Source organism: Salvelinus namaycush, chromosome 18, assembly GCF_016432855.1.
Source record: "Salvelinus namaycush isolate Seneca chromosome 18, SaNama_1.0, whole genome shotgun sequence".
Lineage (NCBI taxonomy): Eukaryota > Metazoa > Chordata > Actinopteri > Salmoniformes > Salmonidae > Salvelinus > Salvelinus namaycush.
The window spans coordinates 41,942,470-41,966,749 of record NC_052324.1 but is presented as its reverse complement, the minus strand read 5'-3'; the positions used below and the strand labels follow the sequence as shown (position 1 = coordinate 41,966,749).

The 24,280-nt window shown below is 48.2% G+C and overlaps 1 protein-coding gene across 1 annotated transcript in view; it reads right to left on the bottom strand.

Moving 5' to 3' along the window:
- wdfy3 (WD repeat and FYVE domain containing 3) overlaps window positions 1–24,280 on the bottom strand; it is a 107,882-nt gene that overhangs the window by 50,779 nt on the left and 32,823 nt on the right. The window contains exons 16-24 of the mRNA XM_039013013.1: window positions 24,042–24,151; window positions 23,166–23,348; window positions 20,447–20,604; window positions 19,709–19,786; window positions 17,642–17,875; window positions 10,042–10,216; window positions 5,029–5,189; window positions 2,621–2,769; window positions 412–532 (exon numbers count right to left, since the gene is read on the bottom strand). Coding sequence (XP_038868941.1) covers window positions 412–532; window positions 2,621–2,769; window positions 5,029–5,189; window positions 10,042–10,216; window positions 17,642–17,875; window positions 19,709–19,786; window positions 20,447–20,604; window positions 23,166–23,348; window positions 24,042–24,151 — 1,369 coding nt within the window. The remainder of the gene's footprint in view (window positions 1–411; window positions 533–2,620; window positions 2,770–5,028; window positions 5,190–10,041; window positions 10,217–17,641; window positions 17,876–19,708; window positions 19,787–20,446; window positions 20,605–23,165; window positions 23,349–24,041; window positions 24,152–24,280) is intronic.

Genomic DNA, 24,280 nt, shown 5'->3' with positions numbered 1-24,280 from the left:
ATGGGCCAAAATTCACCCAACTTATGGTGGGAAGCTTGTGGAAGGCTACCCAAAACATTTGACCCAAGTTAAACAATTTAAAGGCAATGCTACCAAATACTAATTGAGTGTATGTAAACTTCTGACCCACTGGGAATGTGATGAAAAAAATAAAAGCTGAAATAAATCATTCTCTCTACTATTATTCTGACATTTCTCATTCTTAAAATAAAGTGGTGATCCTAACTGACCTAAGACTTGGAATTTGTACTAGGATTAAATGTCAGGAATTGTGAAAAACGGAGTTTAAATGTATTTGGCAAAGACGTATGTAAACTTCCGACTTCACCTGTACATGACCAAGGTGAGCAAGTTGAGACTAATCAACATGTCACAAGCAACAAATCAGAACCAAGTTAGTGCACTGCTCACCTGCAGCAGGTATCGTCTCTTGTGGACCTCCTTGATGTCCTCGTAGGCAAAGATACTACAGGTCCTCTTCAGCTGGCTCTGACCCTGCCTCGCACCTCTGGGGATGATGGTCTCATGCAGACTGGAGACAGAGAAACATGTCAAAACCCAAACTTCTCCTAGAGTACCCCCTTACAGTTAAACTTTTTGGATGTACGATGCATTCTGAAAGTATTCAGACCCCTTCACTTTTTCCACATTTTGTTACGTTACAGCCTTATTCTAAAATATATATATTTTTTAAATCGCCCCTCATTAATCTACACACAGCACCTCATAATGACAAAGAAAAAACACATTTTTTGAAATTGTTGCAAATGTATTAAAAATAAAACTGAAATATCACATTTACATAAGTATTCAGACCCTTTACTCAGTACTTTGTTGAAGCACCTTTAACAGCGTTTACAGCCTCAAGTCTTCTTGGGTATGACGCTACAAGCTTGGCACACCTGTATTTGAGGAGTTTCTCCCATTCTTCTCTGCAGATCCTCTCAAGCTCCCTCAGGTTGGATGAGGAGCGTCGCTGCACAGCTATTTTCAGGTCTCTCCAGAGATGTTCGATCGGGTTCAAGTCCGGGCTCTGGCTGGGCAACTCAAGGACATTCAGAGACTTGTCCCAAAGCAACTCCTGCGTTGTCTTGGCTGTGTGCTTAGGGTCGTTGTCCTGTTGGAAGGTGAACCTTCACCCCAGTCTGAGGTCCTGAGCGCTCTGGAGCAGGATTTCATCAAGGATCTCTCTGTACTTTGCTCTGTTCATTTTTCCCTCGATCCTGACTAGTCTCCCAGTCCCTGCCGCTGAAAAACATCCCCACAGCTTGATTCTGCCACCACCATGCTTCACCGTAGGGATGGTGCCTGGTTTCCTCCAGACGTGACGCTTGACGTTCAGGCCAAAGAGTTCAATCTTGGTTTCATCAGACCAGAGAATCTTGTTTCTCATGGTCTGAGAGTCTTTAGGTGTCTTTTGGCAAACTCCAAGCGGGCTGTCATGTGCCTTTTACTAAGGAGTGGCTTCTGTCTGGCCACTCTACCATAAAGGCCTGATTGGTGGAGTGCTGCAGAGATGGTTGTCCTTCTGGAAGGTTCTCCCATCTCCACTGAGGAACTCTGGAGCTCTCTCAGAGTGACCATTGGGTTCTTGGTCACCTCCCCGACCAAGGCCCTTCTCCCCCGATTTCTCAGTTTGGCCGGGCGGCCAGCTCTAGGGAGAGTCTTGGTGGTTCCACACTTCTTCCATTGAAGAATGATGGAGGCCACTGTGTTCTTGGGGACCTTCAATGCTGCAGAAATGTTTTGGTACCCTTCCCCAGATCTGTGCCTCGACACAATGTTGTCTCGAAGCTCTGCGGTCAATTCCTTCGACCTCATGGCTTGGTTTTTGCTCTGACATTCACTGTCAACTGTGGGACCTTATATAGACAGGTGTGTGCCTTTCCAAATCATGTCCAATCAATTGAATTTACTACAGATGGACTCCAATCAAGTTGTAGAAACATCTCAAGGATGACCAATGGAAACAGGATGCACCTGAGCTCAATTTCAAGTCTAATAGCAAAGGGTCTGAATACTTATGTAAATAAGGTATTTCTGTTTTTCACTTTATCATTATGGGGTATTATGTGTAGATTGATGAGGAACAATTTTGATTTAATCCATTTTAGAATAAGGCTGTAACGTAACAAAATGTGGGAAAACGGAAGAGGTCTAAATGCTTTCCTGAATGCACCGTATATATGAACCAGCAAACATATATGGCAAATATAGATCAAAACTGGATAGCGTTCGGAGATTGGGTGGGACAAAACATTTAAAAAAAAAGAAGATAACTAATGTAAAATGTATATAGTATGTATAAACTGGAAGTAGAAGCCTAAGTGTTGTTGTCCATTAGTATACTCCCATTAGGGGAGGGGTGGTAGAGTTAGGAGAAAATAGTAAAGGAAAATATATTTAAAAAATATATATATTTATTTATTTATAAAAAAACAACATTTGCAATATTAAAGCTGGTCCATCAAAAGCACACGATTCAACTAATAAACTAAGCACTTGGTTAAGTTGAATCAGGAGTGATAGTTATGAAGGGTTATGAAGGGTTATGAAGGGTGAATAAGGGGGTTATAGTTAGGTGTTCATTAAGGACTATAGAAAAGGTTAATAAACTCACTTGGCGGGCAGCGTCTCGATGTCTCTGATCTCTCTGCTGACGGTCATGGTGAAACCATCTATGACATAGAAGTGCTCCTTCCCAAACAGGAGCAGCCCCTCGCTAGTGTCCAGACCCTGCACCCGCGCACACCGGTACATGTGCTGGATCTGGTGATACAACATAATGGTTATATTCCTGGTTACAAACATTGAGGCTTGTTAGGACCCCAGAATAAACCACGTCCTCCTCCCCCTGTCCATCTGTCCTCCTCTCCCCCGTCTGTCCTCCTCCCCCCCGTCTGTCCTCCTCCCCCCGTCTGTCCTCCTCCCCACCGTCAGTCCTTCTCCCCACCGTCAGTCCTCCTCCCCACCGTCAGTCCTCCTCCCCACCGTCAGTCCTCCTCCCCCCGTCTGTCCTCCTCCCCCCCATCTGTCCCCCCTTGTCCGTCCTCCTCCCCCCGTCTGTTCTCCTCCCCCCCGTCAGTCATACTCCCCCCGTCTGTCCTCCTCCCCCCGTCTGTCCACCTCCCCCCGTCTGTCCCCCCTTGTCCGTCCTCCTCCCCCCGTCTGTCCACCTCCCCCCGTCTGTCCTCCCCCCCCCATCTGTCCCCCCTTGTCCGTCCTCCTCCCCCCGTCTGTTCTCCTCCCCCCTTCTGTCCTCCACCCCCGTCTGTCCTCCACCCCCCGTCTGTCCTCCACCCCCCCGTCTGTCATCCTCCCTCCGTCTGTCCTCCTCTCCCCCGTCTGTCCTCCTCCCCCCCGTCTGTCCTCCTCCCCCCGTCAGTCCTTCTCCCCACCGTCAGTCCTCCTCCCCACCGTCAGTCCTCCTCCCCACCGTCAGTCCTCCTCCCCCCGTCTGTCCTCCTCCCCCCGTCTGTCCTCCTCCCCCCCATCTGTCCCCCCTTGTCCGTCCTCCTCCCCCCGTCAGTCATACTCCCCCCGTCTGTCCTCCTCCCCCCGTCTGTCCACCTCCCCCCGTCTGTCCTCCCCCCCCCCCATCTGTCCCCCCTTGTCCGTCCTTCTCCCCCCGTCTGTTCTCCTCCCCCCTTCTGTCCTCCACCCCCCGTCTGTCCTCCACCCCCCCGTCTGTCCTCCACCCCCCCGTCTGTCATCCTCCCTCCGTCAGTCCTCCTCCCCCCCGTCTGTCCTCCCCCCCCCCCATCTGTCCCCCCTTGTCCGTCCTCCTCCCCCCGTCTGTTCTCCTCCCCCCTTCTGTTCTCCACCCCCCGTCTGTCCTCCACCCCCCCGTCTGTCCTCCACCCCCCCCGTCTGTCATACTCCCCCCGTCTGTCCTCCTCCCCCCGTCTGTCCACCTCCCCCCGTCTGTCCTCCCCCCCCCCCATCTGTCCCCCCTTGTCCGTCCTCCTCCCCCCGTCTGTTCTCCTCCCCCCTTCTGTCCTCCACCCCCCGTCTGTCCTCCACCCCCCCGTCTGTCCTCCTCTCCCTGTCTGTCCTCCTCCCCCTCGTCTGTCTTCCTCCTCCCAGTCAGTCCTCCTCCCCCCGTCCGTCTGTCCTCCACCCCCCCGTCTGTCCTGCACCCTCCCGTCTGTCCTCCACCCCCCCGTCTGTCCTCCTCTCCCTGTCTGTCCTCCTCCCCCCGTCCGTCTGTCCTCCACCCTCCCGTCTGTCCTCCTCTCCCCCGTCTGTCCTCCTCCCCCCCGTCTGTCCTCCTCCCCCCGTCTGTCCTCCTCCCCACCGTCAGTCCTCCTCCCCCCGTCTGTCCCCCCTCCTCCCCCCGTCAGTCATACTCCCCCCGTCAGTCATACTCCCCCCGTCTGTCCACCTCCCCCCGTCTGTCCTCCCCCCCCCCCATCTGTCCCCCCTTGTCCGTCCTCCTCCCCCCGTCTGTTCTCCTCCCCCCTTCTGTCCTCCACCCCCCCGTCTGTCCTCCACCCCCCCGTCTGTCCTCCACCCCCCCGTCTGTCCTCCTCCCCCCCGTCTGTCCTCCACCCCCCCGTCTGTCCTCCACCCCCCCGTCTGTCCTCCACCCCCGTCTGTCCTCCACCCCCCCGTCTGTCCTCCTCCCCCTCGTCTGTCTTCCTCCTCCCAGTCAGTCCTCCTCCCCCCTCCAGTCTGTCCTCCACCCCCCCGTCTGTCCTCCTCTCCCTGTCTGTCCTCCTCCCCCCGTCCGTCTGTCCTCCACCCTCCAGTCTGTCCTCCACCCCCCCGTCTGTCCTCCTCTCCCTGTCTGACCTCCTCCCCCTCGTCTGTCTTCCTCCTCCCAGTCAGTCCTCCTCCCCCCTCCAGTCTGTCCTCCACCCCCCCGTCTGTCCTCCTCTCCCTGTCTGTCCTCCTCCCCCCGTCCGTCTGTCCTCCACCCTCCAGTCTGTCCTCCACCCCCCCGTCTGTCCTCCTCTCCCTGTCTGACCTCCTCCCCCTCGTCTGTCCTCCTCCTCCCCATCAGTCCTCCTTCCCCTGTCCTCTTACCTTCTCTCCCTCCTCCAGTAGTCGTAGCAGTGATGTGTTGTCTGTCCTCTGTTCCTCGTCCAGTCCTCCTGACTCTAAGATCTGTTCCTGAAGCAGGTCTTGTTCCTCATCAGCTCTGTCCGTGGTGGAGCGTGACCTCTTCAGAGGGGCCTTCACCAGACCTGGAGGGGAGAGGAACATTTGACTCTTCATAAATGTAATCTGAAAAATGTGTGTACAAACAAGTGTGTGAGTAACTATGACCTTGGTGATGGTGTGAACGTGGAGTACCTTTAACGCTGGCAATAGTTACCCCACTGATGTTTGATAGAGGCAGTAAACCAGTCATACATGCAGTTTAGTTTCCTCACAGTCTCTCTGAGAGCTGTGTTTTAGTATAATTGAATGACCTCTTCTCATGTCTCGAATGTGTGTGTGTGTGTGTGTGTGTGTGTGTGTGTGTGTGTGTGTGTGTGTGTGTGTGTGTGTGTGTGTGTCTTGTGGTGCAGAGCGATTAACATCTTTCGGTTCAATTATTTGAATTCCATTTCGTTCCTTTTTTTGCTTTCTTCTGTGAGCTCAATGCGCAGTTTCTCTTGAGATACACTATATGACCAAAAGTATGTGGACACCTGCTCGTCGAACATCTCATTCCAAAATCATGGATATTAATATGGAGTTGGTCCCCCCTTTGCTGCTATTACAGCCTCCACTCTTCTGGGAAGGCTTTCCACTAGATGTTGGAACATTGCTGCTATAACAGCCTCCACTCTTCTGGGAAGGCTTTCCACTAGATGTTGGAACATTGCTGCGGGAACTTGATTCCATTCAGCCACAAGAGGATTAGTGAGGTCGGGCACTGATGTTGGGCGATAAGGTCTGGCTCGCAGTCAGTGTTTCACGTTATCCCAAAGCTGTTTGATGGGGTTGAGGTCAGGGCTCTGTGCAGGCCAGTGAAGTTCTTCTACACCGATCTCGACAAACCATTTCTGAATGGACCTCGCTTTGTGCACGGGGGCATTGTCATGCTGAAACAGGAAAGGGCCTTCCCCCAACTGTTGCCACAGAATTGTCTAGAATGTCTTTGTATGCTGTAGCGTTAAAATTTCCCTTCACTGGAACTAAGGGGCCCGAACCATGAAAAACATTCCCAGACCATTATTCCTCCTCCAAACTTTACAGTTGGCACTATGCATTGGGGCAGGTAGCGTTCTTCAGGCATCCGCCAAACCCAGATTTGTCCGCAAGACTGCCAGATTGTGAAGCGTGATTCATCACTCCAGAGAATGCGTTTCCACTGCTCCAGAGTCCAATCGCGGCGAGGTTTACGCCACTCCAGCCGACGCTTGGCATTGCGCATGGTGATCTTAGGCTTGTGTGCGGCTGCTCGGCCATGGAAACCCTTTCATGAAGCTCCCAAAGAACAGTTCTTGTGCTGAAGTTGCTTTCAGAGACAGTTTGGAACTCGGTAGTGAGTGTTGTAGTGAGTGTTGCAGGACAAACTATTTTTACGTGCTACGTGCTTCAGCACTCAGTGGTCCCGTTCTGTGAGATTGTGTGGCCTACCACTTCGCGGCCGAGCCGTTGTTGCTCCTAGACGTTTCCACTTCACAATAACAGCACTTACAGTTGACCGGGCCGCTCTAACAGGGCAGAAATTTGACTAACTGACGGTGGCACGTTGAAAGTCACCTAGCTCTTCAGTAAGGCCATTCTACCGCCAATGTTTGTCTATGGAGATTGCATGGCTGTGTGCTCAATTTTATACACCCGTCAGCAACGGGTGTGGCTGAAATAGCCAAATCCACTAATTTGAAGGGGTGTCCACATACTTTTGTATATACAGTGCATTCGGAAAGTAATCAGACCCCTTGACTTTTCCAACATTTTGTTACAACCTTATTCTAAAATCTATTAAATAAATACAAATCCTCAATCACACACAATACCCCATAATGACAAAGCGAAAACGGGTTTTTCAAAATGTTTGCATTTTGACAAAAAAAACAAGAAATACCTTATTTACATAAGTATTCAGACCATTTGCTATGAGACTCGAAATTGAGCCCAGGTGCATCCTGTTTCCAATGATCATCCTTGAGATGTTTCTACAACTTGATTGGAGTCCACCTGTGGTAAATTCAATTGATTGGACATGATTTGGAAAGGCACACACCTGTCTATATAAGGTCCCACAGTTGACAGTACATGTCAGAGCAAAAACCAAGCCATGAGGTCGAAGGAATTGTCTGTAGAGCTCAGAGACAGGATTGTGTCGAGGCACAGATCTGGGGAAGGGTACCAAAACATTTCTGCAGCATTGAAGGTCCCAAGAACACAGTGGCCTCCATCATTCTTAAATGGAAGAAGTTTGGAACCACCAAGACTCTCCCTAGAGCTGGCCGCCCAGCCAAACTGAGCAATCGGGGGAGAAGGGCCTTGGTCGGGGAGGTGACCAAGAACCCGACGGTCACTCTGAATGAGCTCCAGAGTTCCTCAGTGGAGATGGGATAACTTTCCAGAAGGATAACAATCTCTGCAGCACTCCACCAATCAGGCCTTTATGGTAGAGTGGCCAGACAGAAGCCACTCCTCAGTAAAAGGAACATGACAGTCCGTTGGAGTTTGCCAAAAGACACCTAAGGACTGTTTTTCAGCAGCAGGGACAAGTCAGGATCAAGGGAAAGATGAACGGAGCAAAGTACAGAGAGATCCTTGATGAAAACCTGGTCCACAGCACTCAGGACCTCAGACTGGGGCGAAGGTTCACCTTCCAACAGGACAACAACACTAATTACACAGCCAAGAAACCGCAGGAGTGGCTTCGGGACAAGTCTCTGAATGTCCTTGAGTGGCCCAGCCAGAGCCCAGACTTGAACCCGATCAAACATCTCTGGAGAGAACTGAAAATAGCTGTGCAGCGACGCTCTACATCCAACCTGACAGAGCTTGAGAGGATCTGTAGAGAAGAATGGGAGAAACTCCTCAAATACAGGTGTGCCAAGCTTGTAGCGTCAAACCCAAGAAGACTCGAGGCTGTAAACGCTGTTAAAGGTGCTTCAACAAAGTACTATGTAAAGGGTCTGAATACTTATGTAAATGTGATATATATAAAAAAAATTCTATATATATATTTTTTTGCTTTGTTATTATGGGGCGGCAGATAGCCTAGTGGTTAGAGCGTTGGACTAGTAACCGAAAGGTTGCAAGATCAAATCCCTGAGTTAACAAAGTAAAAATCTGTCGTTCTTCCTCTAAACAAGGCAGTTAACCCACTGTTCCCCGGTAGGCCGTCGTTGAAAATAAGAATTTGTTCTTAACTGACTTGCCTAGTTAAATAAAGGTATATATATATATTTTTTAGATGGCGTATTGATTGATGAGGGGAAAAAAAACAATTAAATCCATTTTAGAATAAGGGTGTGGAAAAAGTCAACGGGTCTGAATACGTTCTGAATTCACTGTATAGTGTAAATCAGATGAAGCCTGAACTGTACAATGTAGTAGGGAGTTGTAGTTTCCAACAGGCCAATGTGACAATGTAGTAGGCAGTTGTAGTTTCCAACAGGCCAATGTGACAATGTAGTAGGGAGTTGTAGTTTCCAACAGGCCAATGTGACAATGTAGTAGGCAGTTGTAGTTTCCAACAGGCCAATGTGACAATGTAGTAGGGAGTTGTAGTTTCCAACAGGCCAATGTGACAATGTAGTAGGGAGTTGTAGTTTCCAACAGGCCAATGTGACAATGTAGTAGGGAGTTGTAGTTTCCAACAGGCCAATGTGACAATGTAGTAGGGAGTTGTAGTTTCCAACAGGCCAATGTGACAATGTAGTAGGGAGTTGTAGTTTCCAACAGGCCAATGTGACAATGTAGTAGGCAGTTGTAGTTTCCAACAGGCCAATGTGACAATGTAGTAGGGAGTTGTAGTTTCCAACAGGCCAATGTGACAATGTAGTAGGGAGTTGTAGTTTCCAACAGGCCAATGTGACAATGTAGTAGGGAGTTGTAGTTTCCAACAGGCCAATGTGACAATGTAGTAGGGAGTTGTAGTTTCCAACAGGCCAATGTGACAATGTAGTAGGGAGTTGTAGTTTCCAACAGGCCAATGTGACAATGTAGTAGGCAGTTGTAGTTTCCAACAGGCCAATGTGACAATGTAGTAGGGAGTTGTAGTTTCCAACAGGCCAATGTGACAATGTAGTAGGGAGTTGTAGTTTCCAACAGGCCAATGTGACAATGTAGTAGGGAGTTGTAGTTTCCAACAGGCCAATGTGACAATGTAGTAGGGAGTTGTAGTTTTCAACAGGCCAATGTGACAATGTAGTAGGGAGTTGTAGTTTTCAACAGGCCAATGTTCTACATTTTTTAGCGCAGAAGACGTGACAATTACACAACATTGCCAAAAGTATTTAAATGAGTGGATTACAGCATTCAACCCACATAATACATAGTGATAATTTCACTGAAGGGGCCTCCCGAGTGGCGCAGTGGTCTAAGACACTGCATCGCAGTGCTAGCTGTGCCACTAGAGATCCTGGTTTGAGTCCAGGCTCTGTCACAGCCGGCCCGCGATCGGGAGACCAATGGGGCGTCGCACAATTGGCCCAGCGTCGTCCGGGTTAGGGGAGGGTTTGGCCGGCAGGGATGTCCTTGTTCCATTGCGCACTAGCGACTCCTGTGGCGGGCCGGGCTCAGTGCACGCTGACACCACCGCCTGGTGTAACAGTGTTTCCTCCGACACATTGGTGCGGATGGCTTCCGGGTTAAGTGGGCATTGTGTCAAGAAGCAGTGCGGCTTGGTTGGGTTTCGGGGGACGCACGGACTCCCGAGTCCGTACGGGAGTTGCAGCGATGAGACAAGACTGTAACTACCAATTGGATACCACGAAATTGGGGAGAAAAAGTGGTATAATAAACAGAATAAAAAATGTAAAATAAATAATAATAAAATAATCTAACTGAAACTGAACCGACCTCAAAAAGCACTAATCACTCAGCTCTACTGTCTTGCTATGTGTCCTCTGTCCGTCTTACCTTTGACTCTGGCGATGGTGTCCTCTCCGTGCACCTCTCCAGGTTCATGCTGAGTGGTCTCTCCCTCAGTGTCCTGCTCTATGGAGTGCTGGTACATCCCAGGGTTCCCTGACAGCAGTCTCATGTAGTACTCCTTACTGTCGTAGCTGATCGCTCGGCGGTAACGCACCGGCTTCTGGATGGGGGGGAGGAGAGGAAGAGAGGGGAGGAAGAGAGGAGAGGAAGAGAGGAGAGGAAGAGAGGAGAGGAAGAGAGGAGAGGAAGAGAGGAGAGGTTACTTAGTGACGGGAGGCTGTTGACATGAAGAACACTGACGAATAAGCATAAAACCACCCCAAAACAGGAAGCTAATTGATGCGGATTTCAATTAGTCCATTGAAATCCATTCAGTGTCAATCATGTTTTGCAAAATGCTCAAACCACACAGATGTTCAATGAGTCGTTTCAAGTGAAACAGTTATCTGATTTGTATCCAAAATGGTGCCGTATTGGACCTTACATGACAAGGCAAGGCTCAGGCTCGTAGACACACGGTGTACCATCCACCCATCCACCATGCATCCCTACCCATCCACCATGCATCCACCACCCATCCACCATGCATCCCTACCCATCCACCACCCATCCACCACCCATCCACCATGCATCCACCACGCATCCACCATGCATCCCTACCCATCCACCACCCATCCACCATGCATCCACCACCCATCCACCATGCATCCCTACCCATCCACCACCCATCCACCATGCATCCCTACCCATCCACCACCCATCCACCATGCATCCACCACCCATCCACCATGCATCCCTACCCATCCACCACCCATCCACCATGCATCCCTACCCATCCACCACCCATCCACCATGCATCCACCACCCATCCACCATGCATCCACCACCCATCCACCATGCATCCCTACCCATCCACCACCCATCCACCACCCATCCACCATGCATCCACCATGCATCCACCACCCATCCACCATGCATCCACCATGCATCCACTGTTTGGGCTGTCTAACCAACTTCTAACTATGGCTTCACACATAGTGTATAAATGACATGTCTGTTCAAGTCACTATGTCCTGATCCAGTCCAGCTCCTATCCTCCTGTAATACTATGTTACTATGTCCTGCTCCAGCCCAGCTCCTATCCTCCTGTAATACTATGTTACTATGTCCTTCTCCAGCCCAGCTCCTATCCTCCTGTAATACTATGTCCTGCTCCAGCCCAGCTCCTATCCTCCTGTAATACTATGTTACTATGTCCTTCTCCAGCCCAGCTCCTATCCTCCTGTAATACTATGTTACTATGTCCTTCTCCAGCCCAGCTCCTATCCTCCTGTAATACTCTGTTACTATGTCCTGCTCCAGTCCAGCTCCTATCCTCCTGTAATACTATGTTACTATGTCCTTCTCCTCCTGTAATACTATGTTACTATGTCCTTCTCCAGCCCAGCTCCTATCCTCCTGTAATACTATGTCCTGCTCCAGCCCAGCTCCTATCCTCCTGTAATACTATGTCCTTCTCCAGCCCAGCTCCTATCCTCCTGTAATACTATGTTACTATGTCCTGCTCCAGTCCAGCTCCTATCCTCCTGTAATACTATGTTACTATGTCCTGCTCCAGTCCAGCTCCTATCCTCCTGTAATACTATGTCCTGCTCCAGCCCAGCTCCTATCCTCCTGTAATAATCTGTTACTATGTCCTTCTCCAGCCCAGCTCCTATCCTCCTGTAATACTATGTTACTCTGTCCTGCTCCAGCTCCTATCCTCCTGTAATACTATGTTACTATGTCCTTCTCCAGCCCAGCTCCTATCCTCCTGTAATACTCTGTTACTATGTCCTGCTCCAGCCCAGCTCCTATCCTCCTGTAATAATCTGTTACTATGTCCTTCTCCAGCCCAGCTCCTATCCTCCTGTAATACTATGTTACTCTGTCCTGCTCCAGCTCCTATCCTCCTGTAATACTATGTTACTATGTCCTTCTCCAGCCCAGCTCCTATCCTCCTGTAATACTCTGTTACTATGTCCTGCTCCAGCCCAGCTCTTATCCTCCTGTAATACTATGTCCTGCTCCAGCCCAGCTCCTATCCTCCTGTAATACTATGTCCTGCTCCAGTCCAGCTCCTATCCTCCTGTAATACTATGTCCTGCTCCAGTCCAGATCCTATCCTCCTGTAATACTCTGTTACTATGTCCTGCTCCAGCCCAGCTCCTATCCTCCTGTAATACTATGTCCTGCTCCAGTCCAGCTCCTATCCTCCTGTAATGCTATGTTACTATGTCCTGATCCCAGCCTCAGCCCTGAGACTCCTACAGTTAGCATCTGTCTGACAACAGATTATTTGTATTGCTTTTAAATCCTTGAAATTATTTTTTCCATCTTATTAACACTTTGTTCTAGCTAGCTATTTGTGTAGGTAGCTATCAAGTAAACACAACGATAGCCTGTTGTCAGACAGATGCTAACTGTAGGAGTCTCAGGGCTGAGGCTGGGATCATGAGGGGGACCAGAGGAGGACACTGATAGGAGCCGGGCTGGAGCAGGACATAGTATTACAGGAGGATAGGAGCTGGGCTGGAGAAGGACATAGTATTACAGGAGGATAGGAGCTGGGCTGGAGCAGGACATAGTAACATAGTATTACAGGATGATAGGAGCTGGACTGGAGCAGGACATAGTAACATAGTATTACAGGAGGATAGGAGCTGGACTGGATCAGGACATAGTATTACAGGAGGATAGGAGCTGGACTGGAGCAGGACATAGTAACATAGTATTACAGGATGATAGGAGCTGGGCTGGAGCAGGACATAGTAACATAGTATTACAGGAGGATAGGAGCTGGACTGGAGCAGGACATAGTATTACAGGATGATAGGAGCTGGGCTGGAGCAGGACATAGTAACATAGTATTACAGGAGGATAGGAGCTGGGCTGGAGCAGGACATAGTATTACAGGAGGATAGGAGCTGGGCTGGAGCAGGACATAGTAACATAGTATTACAGGAGGATAGGAGCTGGGCTGGAGCAGGACATAGTAACATAGTGTTACAGGAGGATAGGAGCTGGGCTGGAGCAGGACATAGTATTACAGGAGGATAGGAGCTGGGCTGGAGAAGGACATATTATTACAGGAGGATAGGAGCTGGGCTGGAGCAGGACATAGTAACATAGTATTACAGGAGGATAGGAGCTGGGCTGGAGCAGGACATAGTATTACAGGAGGATAGGAGCTGGACTGGAGCAGGACATAGTAACATAGTATTACAGGAGGATAGGAGCTGGACTGGAGCAGGACATAGTAACATAGTATTACAGGAGGATAGGAGCTGGGCTGGAGCAGGACATAGTATTACAGGAGGATAGGAGCTGGACTGGATCAGGACATAGTAACATAGTATTACAGGAGGATAGGAGCTGGACTGGAGCAGGACATAGTAACATAGTATTACAGGAGGATAGGAGCTGGACTGGAGCAGGACATAGTAACATAGTATTACAGGAGGATAGGAGCTGGACTGGAGCAGGACATAGTAACATAGTATTACAGGAGGATAGGAGCTGGACTGGAGCAGGACATAGTAACAGAGTATTACAGGAGGATAGGAGCTGGACTGGGGCAGGACAGAGTATTACAGGAGGATAGGAGCTGGGCTGGAGCAGGACATAGTATTACAGGAGGATAGGAGCTGGACTGGAGCAGGACATAGTATTACAGGAGGATAGGAGCTGGGCTGGAGCAGGACAGAGTATTACAGGAGGATAGGAGCTGGGCTGGGGCAGGACAGAGTATTACAGGAGGATAGGAGCTGAGCTGGAGCAGGACATAGTATTACAGGAGGATAGGAGCTGGGCTGGAGCAGGACATAGTAACATAGTATTACAGGAGGATAGGAGCTGGGCTGGAGCAGGACATAGTATTACAGGAGGATAGGAGCTGGACTGGAGCAGGACATAGTATTACAGGAGGATAGGAGCTGGGCTGGAGCAGGACATAGTAACATAGTATTACAGGAGGATAGGAGCTGGGCTGGAGCAGGACAGAGTATTACAGGAGGATAGGAGCTGGACTGGAGCGGGACAGAGTATTACAGGAGGATAGGAGCTGGGCTGGAGCAGGACATAGTAACATAGTATTACAGGAGGATAGGAGCTGGGCTGGGGCAGGACATAGTATTACAGGAGGATAGGAGCTGGGCTGGAGCAGGACAGAGTATTACAGGAGGATAGGAGCTGGGCTAGAGCAGGACATAGTAACATAGTATTACAGGAGGATAGGAGCTGGGCTGGAGCAGGACATAGTATTACAGGAGGATAGGAGCTGGACTGGATCAGGACATAGTAACATAGTATTACAGGAGGATAGGAGCTGGGCTGGAGCAGGACATAGTAACAGAGTATTACAGGAGGATAGGAGCTGGGCTGGAGCAGGACATAGTAACAGAGTATTACAGGAGGATAGGAGCTGGGCTGGAGAAGGACATAGTAACATAGTATTACAGGAGGATAGGAGCTGGGCTGGAGAAGGACATAGTAACATAGTATTACAGGAGGATAGGAGCTGGGCTGGAGCAGGACATAGTAACAGAGTATTACAGGAGGATAGGAGCTGGGCTGGAGAAGGACATAGTAACATAGTATTACAGGAGGATAGGAGCTGGGCTGGAGCAGGACATAGTATTACAGGAGGATAGGAGCTGGACTGGATCAGGACATAGTAACATAGTATTACAGGAGGATAGGAGCTGGGCTGGAGCAGGACATAGTAACAGAGTATTACAGGAGGATAGGAGCTGGGCTGGAGCAGGACATAGTAACATAGTATTACAGGAGGATAGGAGCTGGGCTGGAGCAGGACATAGTATTACAGGAGGATAGGAGCTGGGCTGGAGCAGGACATAGTAACATAGTATTACAGGAGGATAGGAGCTGGACTGGAGCAGGACATAGTATTACAGGAGGATAGGAGCTGGGCTGGAGAAGGACATAGTAACATAGTATTACAGGAGGATAGGAGCTGGGCTGGAGAAGGACATAGTAACAGAGTATTACAGGAGGAAAGGAGCTGAGCTGGGGCAGGACATAGTATTACAGGAGGATAGGAGCTGGACTGGAGCAGGACAGAGTATTACAGGAGGACTGGTCAGTCTGGGACTTCAGATATAGTTGCAGTCAGGTACTAAAAATTACATTTTCTGTGTGTAATGATTCTACCACTACCGTGGCACGACCTTTACCTTTTAGTCCCCCCCCAACAGTACTAACTGTTGGTTTATATGCATTCATACACTTAGTGTACAAAACATTAGGAACACCTTCATAATATTGAGTTGCACCCTTCCCACCCTTTCCCCTCAGAACAGCCTCATTTGACCTGGTCAGTCTATGTCATGGAAAGAGCAGGCGTTCCTAATGTTTTGTACACTCTGTGTATAGCTCCCATTCTGACAAGTGTCCTTGGGTTTTTTCCCCCTTGTGGTCGATTGAGAACTTGGCTGAGTCATGTGGCTGATGAGGCTAATTCATGTAGCATGATTTCGCTCACAAAGACTCCATTCATTGGCTGTGACGAACGGACAGGACAAACCCCCCATCTCTCCTGCACTGTACAGGTCACATACTGGAACAGTAGGGAGAATAAGGTAAGCTTTTTCTTCTATCCAACGACATTGCACTTTTGATGGTTTTAACCTAGTGTTTGAACGTGGTTACTACAACATGTCCCTTGTCCTTACGATCATAATGCTTTAGTACTTTAGTATCTGTAAAGAGCCCTTTGTGTTGGGCTCGGGTTACGCTACATATGGGTAATATACGTAGAACACGTCATTGTTATTTACCGGTACTTGGCCGGTAGCGCTGGGTTCAGGCTCGGGTTACGCTACGTATGGGTAATATACGTAGAACACGTCATTGTTATTTACCGGTACTTGGCCGGTAGCGCTGGGTTCAGGCTCGGGTTACGCTACATATGGGTAATATACGTAGAACACGTCATTGTTATTTACCGGTACTTGGCCGGTAGCGCTGGGTTCAGGCTCGGGTTACGCTACGTATGGGTAATATACGTAGAACACGTCATTGTTATTTACCGGTACTTGGCCGGTAGCGCTGGGTTCAGGCTCGGGGACGTATGGGTAATATACGTAGAACACGTCGTTGTTATTATAGTAGTATTATAGTATTATTACAGTAATACTACATTATTATAGTACCTGTACTTGGCGGGTTAGTGCTGGGTTCAGGCTCGGGGACGTATGGATAATGTATATAGAACATGTCATTGTTATTTACCGGTATTTGGCCGTTAGCGCTGGGTTCAGGCTCAGGGACGTATGGATAATGTATATAGAACATGTCATTGTTATTTACCGGTACTTGGCCGGTAGCGCTGGGTTCAGGCTCGGGGACGTATGGGTAATATACGTAGAACACGTCGTTGTTATTATAGTAGTATTATAGTATTATTACAGTAATACTACATTATTATAGTACCTGTACTTGGCGGGTTAGTGCTGGGTTCAGGCTCGGGGACGTATGGATAATGTATATAGAACATGTCATTGTTATTTACCGGTATTTGGCCGTTAGCGCTGGGTTCAGGCTCGGGGACGTATGGATAATGTATATAGAACATGTCATTGTTATTTACCGGTATTTGGCCGTTAGCGCTGGGTTCAGGCTCGGGGACGTATGGATAATGTACGTAGAACATGTCATTGTTATTTACCGGTATTTGGCCGTTAGCGCTGGGTTCAGGCTCGGGGACGTATGGATAATGTATGTAGAACATGTCATTGTTATTTACCGGTATTTGGCCGTTAGCGCTGGGTTCAGGCTCGGGGACGTATGGATAATGTATATAGAACATGTCATTGTTATTTACCGGTATTTGGCCGTTAGCGCTGGGTTCAGGCTCGGGGACGTATGGATAATGTATATAGAACATGTCATTGTTATTTACCGGTATTTGGCCGTTAGCGCTGGGTTCAGGCTCGGGGACGTATGGATAATGTATATAGAACATGTCATTGTTATTTACCGGTATTTGGCCGTTAGCGCTGGGTTCAGGCTCGGGGACGTATGGATAATGTATATAGAACATGTCGTTGTTATTTACCGGTATTTGGCCGTTAGCGCTGGGTTCAGGCTCGGGGACGTATGGATAATGTATATAGAACATGTCATTGTTATTTACCGGTATTTGGCCGTTAGCGCTGGGTTCAGGCTCGGGGACGTATGGATAATGTATATAGAACATGTCGTTGTTATTTACCGGTATTTGGCCGTTAGCGCTGGGTTCAGGCTCGGGGACGTATGGATAATGTATATAGAACATGTCATTGTTATTTACCGGTATTTGGCCGTTAGCGCTGGGTTCAGGCTCGGGGACGTATGGATAATGTATATAGAACATGTCATTGTTATTTACCGGTATTTGGCCGTTAGCGCTGGGTTCAGGCTCGGGGACGTATGGATAATGTATATAGAACATGTCATTGTTATTTACCGGTATTTGGCCGTTAGCGCTGGGTTCAGGCTCGGGGACGTATGGATAATGTATGTAGAACATGTCATTGTTATTTACCGGTATTTGGCCGTTAGCGCTGGGTTCAGGCTCGGGGACGTATGGATAATGTATGTAGAACATGTCATTGCGGACCATCTTCTTCCTCATGCGACAGGGCCCCTCCGTCATCTCCAGCAGGAACTTGTCCAGGTGGGATCCGATGGGGGGGCCCCAGAGGCCCCGCTCTCTCAGCAGCTCATACTCTATAGATGACCACTCCTCTGTCACGTACTTTAGAACATTCTGCTGCCTCTGACAGGGGGGGAGAGGGACACAGGGAAGGGAGGAAGAGAAGGAGAGAGAGACAGAGAGACAGAGCGAGAGAGCGAGAGAGAGAGAGAGAGAGAGAGAGAGAGAGAGAGAGAGAGAGAGAGAGCGAGCGAGAGAGCGAGAGAGAGAGAGAGAGAGAGAGAGAGAGAGTGTACTGTGTGTTTAGACAGATTGTTACATGTGTCTGTCAGGTTCAGAATATAGAGATCAGATAGGAATTATTATCAGAGACAATGTAGTGAGAACTGTAGTGTTAGACAACGTAGTGAGTACCGTAGTGTTAGACTATGTAGTGAGTACCGTAGTGTTAGACTATGTAGTGAGTACCGTAGTGTTAGACAATGTAGTGAGTACTGTAGTGTTAGACAATGTAGTGAGAACTGTAGTGTTAGACAATGCAGTGAGTACTGTAGTGTTAGACAATGTAGTGAGTACTGTAGTGTTAGACAATGCAGTGAGTACTGTAGTGTTAGACAATGCAGTGAGTACTGTAGTGTTAGAATGTAGCGAGTACTGTAGTGTTAGACAATGCAGTGGTGAGTACTGTAGTGTTAGACAATGCAGTGGTGAGTACTGTAGTGTTAGACAATGTAGTGAGTACTGTAGTGTTAGAATGTAGCGAGTACTGTAGTGTTAGAAAGCAGTGAGTATCGTAGTGTTAGAATGCAGTGAGTACCGTAGTGTTAGACTATGTAGTGAGTACTGTAGTGTTAGAATGCAGTGAGTACTGTAGTGTTAGAATGCAGTGAGTACTGTAGTGTTAGACAATGCAGTGGTGAGTACTGTAGTGTTAGAATGCAGTGAGTACTGTAGTGTTAGAATGCAGTGAGTACTGTAGTGTTAGACAATGCAGTGGTGAGTACTGTAGTGTTAGAATGCAGTAAGTACTTTTAGACATGGCAGTGAGTACTGTAATGTTAGACAACATAGTGAGTACCGTAGTGTTAGACTATGTAGTGAGTACTGTAGTGTTAGAATGCAGTGAGTACTGTAGTGTTAGACAATGTAGTGAATACTGTAGTGTTAGACAACGCAGTGAGTACTGTAGTGTAGTAGTAGACACCACAGTGAGTACTGTAGTGTAGTAGACAACACAGTGAGTACTGTAGTGTAGTAGACAACACAGTGAGTACTGTACTGTAGTAGACAATGCAGTGAGTACTGTAGTGTTAGACAATGCAGTGAGTACTGTAGTGTAGTAGTAGACAACACAGTGAGTACTGTAGTGTAGTAGACAACACAGTGAGTACTGTACTGTAGTAGACAATGCAGTGAGTAGTGTAGTGTTAGACAACACAGTGAGTACTGTACTGTAGTAGACAACGCAGTGAGTACTGTAGTGTAGTAGTAGACAACACAGTGATTAATGTAGTGTAGTAGACAACACAGTGAGTACTGTACTGTAGTAGACAACACAGTGAGTACTGTAGTGTAGTAGTAGACAACACAGTGATTAATGTAGTATAGTAGACAACACAGTGAGTACTGTACTGTAGTAGACAACACAGTGAGTACTGTAGTGTAGTAGTAGACAACACAGTGATTAATGTAGTATAGTAGACAACACAGTGAGTACTGTACTGTAGTAGACAACACAGTGAGTACTGTACTGTAGTAGACAACACCGTGAGTACTGTAGTGTAGTAGACACCGCTGTGAGTACTGTAGTGTAGTAGACAATGCTGTGAGTACTGTACTGTAGTAGACAACACCGTGAGTACTGTAGTGTAGTAGACAACGCTGTGAGTACTGTAGTGTAGTAGACAACGCAGTGAGTACTGTTAGACAACGCTGTGAGTACCGTAGTGTTCTTACCTCCTGGTACTCTTTATACTGCATGGCCACCAGGTCCCTGACCACCGCTATGTGGGTGAACATCCACTGGAACGTCTCCTATTGGTGGAAGGAATTTACCTGGTTAGTGTGGGTGTGTGTGTTTATTTATTTAACCCTTATTTTACCAGGTAAATTGACTGAGAGCACATTCTCATTTACAACAACGACCTGGGGAATAGTTACAGGAGAGAGAAGGGGGATGAAGGAGCCAATTGTAAGCTGGGGATGATTAGGAGGCCATGATGGTATGAGGGGCAGATTGTGAATTTAGCCAGAACACCGGGGTTAACACAACTACTCTTACGATAAGAGCCATGGGATCTTTAGTGACCACAGAGAGTCAGGACACCCGTTTAACGTCCCGACCCGAAAGACGGCACCCTACACAGGGCAATGTCCCCAATCACTGCCCTGGGGCATTGGGATATTATTTTTTTAGACCAGAGGAAAGGGTGCCTCCTACTAGCCCTCCAACACCACTTCCAGCAGCATCTGGTCTCCCATCCAGGGACCAATCAGGACCAACCCTGCTTAGCTTCAGAAGCGAGCCAGCAGTGGTATGCAGGGTGGTATGCAGGGTGGTATGCTGCTGGCTGCTGTGAGTGTGCATGCATGAGTATGAATGCGTGTTGTGTGTGTATACTTGTGTGTGTGTGTGTGTGTCCGTGTGTGTGTGTGTATACTTGTGTGTGTGTGTGTGTGTGTGTGTGTGTGTACCTGTACAGAAAGGTTGTTCTTGTTCAGGGAGTTTTCCTTCTTGTTGCGTCGAGCGCCGGTCAGCTTGGACAGACCAAAACCACTACTGACCCGAGACAGCTTGGACTGGCTGGCCGGAGCCACTGACTCCCCTCTGCTAATACACTTCTTCTCATGGACTGGGAGAGAGAGAGGGAGAGGGAGAGGGAGAGAGAGGGAGAGAGAGAGAGGGAGAGAGAGGGAGAGGAAGGAGTAAAGAGGGAGAGAGGGAGAGAGAGAGAGAGAGAGAGAGAGAGAGGAAGGAGTAAAGAGGGAGAGAGGAGGGAAAGAGAGAGGAGGAGAGAGAGAGGGGAGGGAGAGGAAGGAGTAAACAGGGAGAGAGGAGGGAAAGAGAGAGAGGAGGAGAGAGAGAGGGGAAGGAGTAAAGAGGGAGAGAGGAGGGAAAGAGAAAGAGAGAAAGTAGGAGAGAGGGAGAAACAGAGGGACAGAGAAAAAGAGACAAACAAGAGAAAGGGACAGAGGTTGTCTAACAGTCTTCCAGTATGCTGGCTGCTCCGGTCCTAACTTGGCTTGCTCTGCTCTCCAAACAACACATGGTAAAGCTGATTATGTCCCAATAACCTCCTGACCACTAAACCGTCTGTACGGTGTTAACATGACCTTCCTGACGTAATGCCAAACAGTAGACTACAGAGTCAGTGTGTACAGTGCATTCAAAAAGCTTTCAGGCCTCTTCCCTTTTCCCACATTTTGTTACGTTACAGCCTTATTCTAAAATTGATTAAATAAAAATTATTCCTCATCAATCTACACACAATACCCCATCATAATGATGAAGTGAGAACAGGTTTTTAGAAATGTTTGCAAATTTAGCTAACTAGCTAGCCATTTCACATTGGTTACACCAGCCTAATCTCGGGAGTTGATAGGTTTGAAGTCATAAACAGCTCAATGCTTGAAGCACAGCGATGAGCTGCTGGCAAAACGCAGGAAAGTGCTGTTTGAATGAATGCTTACGAGCCTGCTGGTGCCTACCATCGCTCAGTCAGACTGCTCTATCAAATATCAAATCATAGACTTAACTATAACATAATAACACAGAAATACGAGCGTTTGGTCATTAATATGGTCGAATCCGGAAACTATCATTTCGAAAACAAACCGTTTATTATTTCAGTGAAATACGGAACCGTTCCGTATTTTATCTAACGGGTGGCAACCCTAAGTCTAAATATTGCTGTTACATTGTACAACCTTCAATGTTATGTCATAAATTCTGGCAAATTAGTTCGCAACGAGCCAGGCGGCCCAAACTGTTGCATATACCCTGACTCTGCATGCAATGAACGCAAGAGAAGTGACAATTTATTTTAGCTAAATATGCAGGTTTAAAAATATATACTTCTGTGTATTGATTTTAAGAAAGGCATTGATGTTTATGGTTAGGTACAGTCGTGCAACGATTGTGCTTTTTTCCCAAATGCGCTTTTGTTAAATCATCCCCCGTTTGGCGAAGTTGGCTGTCTTTGTTAGGAAGAAATAGTCTTCACACAGTTCGCAACGAGCCAGGCGGCCCAAACTGCTGCATATACCCTGACTCTGTTGCACAGAGTTAAATAAAGGTGTAAAAAAATAATTAAAAAAACGTGTCCAAAAATACCGATTTCCGATTGTTATGAAAACTTGACATCGGCCCTAATTAATCGGCCATTCCGATTAATCAGTCGACCTCTAGTCTATATAAGGTCCCACAGTTAACAGTGCATGTCAGAGCAAAATCCAAGCCATGACGTCGAAGCAATTGTCCGTAGAGCTCCAAGACAGGATTGTGTCCAGGCGCAGATCTGGGGCAGGGTACCAAAACATTTCTGCAGCATTGAAGGTCCCAAGAACACAGTGGCCTCTGTCATTCTTAAATGGAAGAAGTTTGGAAACACCAAGACTCTTCCTAGAGCTGGCCGCCCGGCCAAACTGAACAATCGGGGGAGAAGGGCCTTGGTCAGGGAGGTGACCAAGAACCAGATGGTCACTCTAAATGAGCTCCAGAGTTCCTCTGTGGAGATGGGAGAACCTTCCAGAAGGACAACCATCACTGCAGCACTCCACCAATCAGGCCTTTATGTTAAGAGTGGCCAGACAGAAGTCACTCCTCAGTAAAAGGCACATGACTGCCCGCTTGGAGTTTGCCAAAAGGCACCTAAAGACTCTCAGACCATGAGAAACAAGATTCTCTAGTCTGATGAACCAAGATTAAACTATTTGGCCTGAATGCCAAGCGTCACGTCTGGAGGAAACCTGGCACCATCCCTACAGTGAAGCATAGTGGTGGCAGCATCATGCTGTGGGGATGTTTTTCAGACTGGAGGCTGTATTCGCTGCCAAAGGTGCTTCAACAAAGTACTGAGTAAAGGGTCTGAAATACTTACGTAAATGTAACATTTCCATTTATTTTTATTTTTAATACATTTGCAAACATTTCCAAAAACCTGTTTTTTCGCTTTGTCATTATGGGGTATTATGTGTCGATTGATGAGGGGAAAAAAACTATTGAATCCATTTTAGAATAAGGCTGTAGCATAACAAAATGTGGTAAAAAGTCATTGGGTCTGAATACTTTCTGAATACACAGTATGTGTTTGTGTCTCTGTGTGTGTGGGTGTGTTTTCATCTGTGTGTGTGTGTGTCCGTCTGTCTAGATGTGTGTGTGTCCGTCTGTCTAGATGTGTGTGTCTTCTCTCACCCAGGTGGTTCTGCCAGCTCTTCAGGGCAGGTTCCTCCAGGGCAGGCCGAGCGGTGCTGATATCTACATGTCCTCTGTCGTTGGTGGGGAGGGACACCTTAAAGATGTCCTCCAACATGGGTCTTTTACTGTGCATCAGCTCTGTCCACACACGGTTTACTGCCTTCAGCAGTAGCTGGCGACCTGGGGGACAAACAGGAGTTAGCAACACACTGTCTACTGCTGGCGACCTGGGGGACAGACAGGAGTTAGCAACACACTGTCTACTGCTGGCGACCTGGGGGACAGACAGGAGTTAGCAACACATGGTTTACTGCCTTCAGTAGTAGCTGGCGACCTGGGGGACAGACAGGAGTTAGCAACACACTGTCTACTGCCTTCAGCAGCAGCTGGCGACCTGGGGGACAGACAGGAGTTAGCAACACATGGTTTACTGCCTTCAGCAGTAGCTGGCGACCTGGGGGACAGACAGGAGTTAGCAACACACTGTCTACTGTCTTCAGCAGCAGCTGGCGACCTGGGGGACAGACAGGAGTTAGCAACACATGGTCTACTGCCTTCAGCAGTAGCTGGCGACCTGGGGGACAGACAGGAGTTAGCAACACATGGTCTACTGCCTTCAGCAGTAGCTGGCGACCTGGAGGACAGACAGGAGTTAGCAACACACGGTTTACTGCCTTCAGCAGCAGCTGGCGACCTGGGGGACAGACAGGAGTTAGCAACACACGGTCTGGGGGACAGACAGGATAGGTGTTAGGAACACACACACATAGAAACACACTTTGATACCCGAAAGAAAGACAGACAGAGAGAAAGACAGACAGACAGACAATCAGAGAGAAAGACGGACAGACAAACAGACAGACGTTATGTTACCTTCGCTAACTTCCTGGCTGTGTCTGTTATCAGGTCCATTCTCAGCGGGCATCATGACGTGCCAGGTTGTCATACGAGCCTCTGCCTCCAAACCAAAACCCTCCACACTACTGCAAATAGACAGAGACAGAGAGAGACAGAGACAGAGACAGAGACAGAGACAGAGACAGAGAGAGAGAGAGAGAGAGAGAGAGAGAGAGAGAGAGAGAGACAGAGAGAGAGAGAGAGAGAGAGAGAGA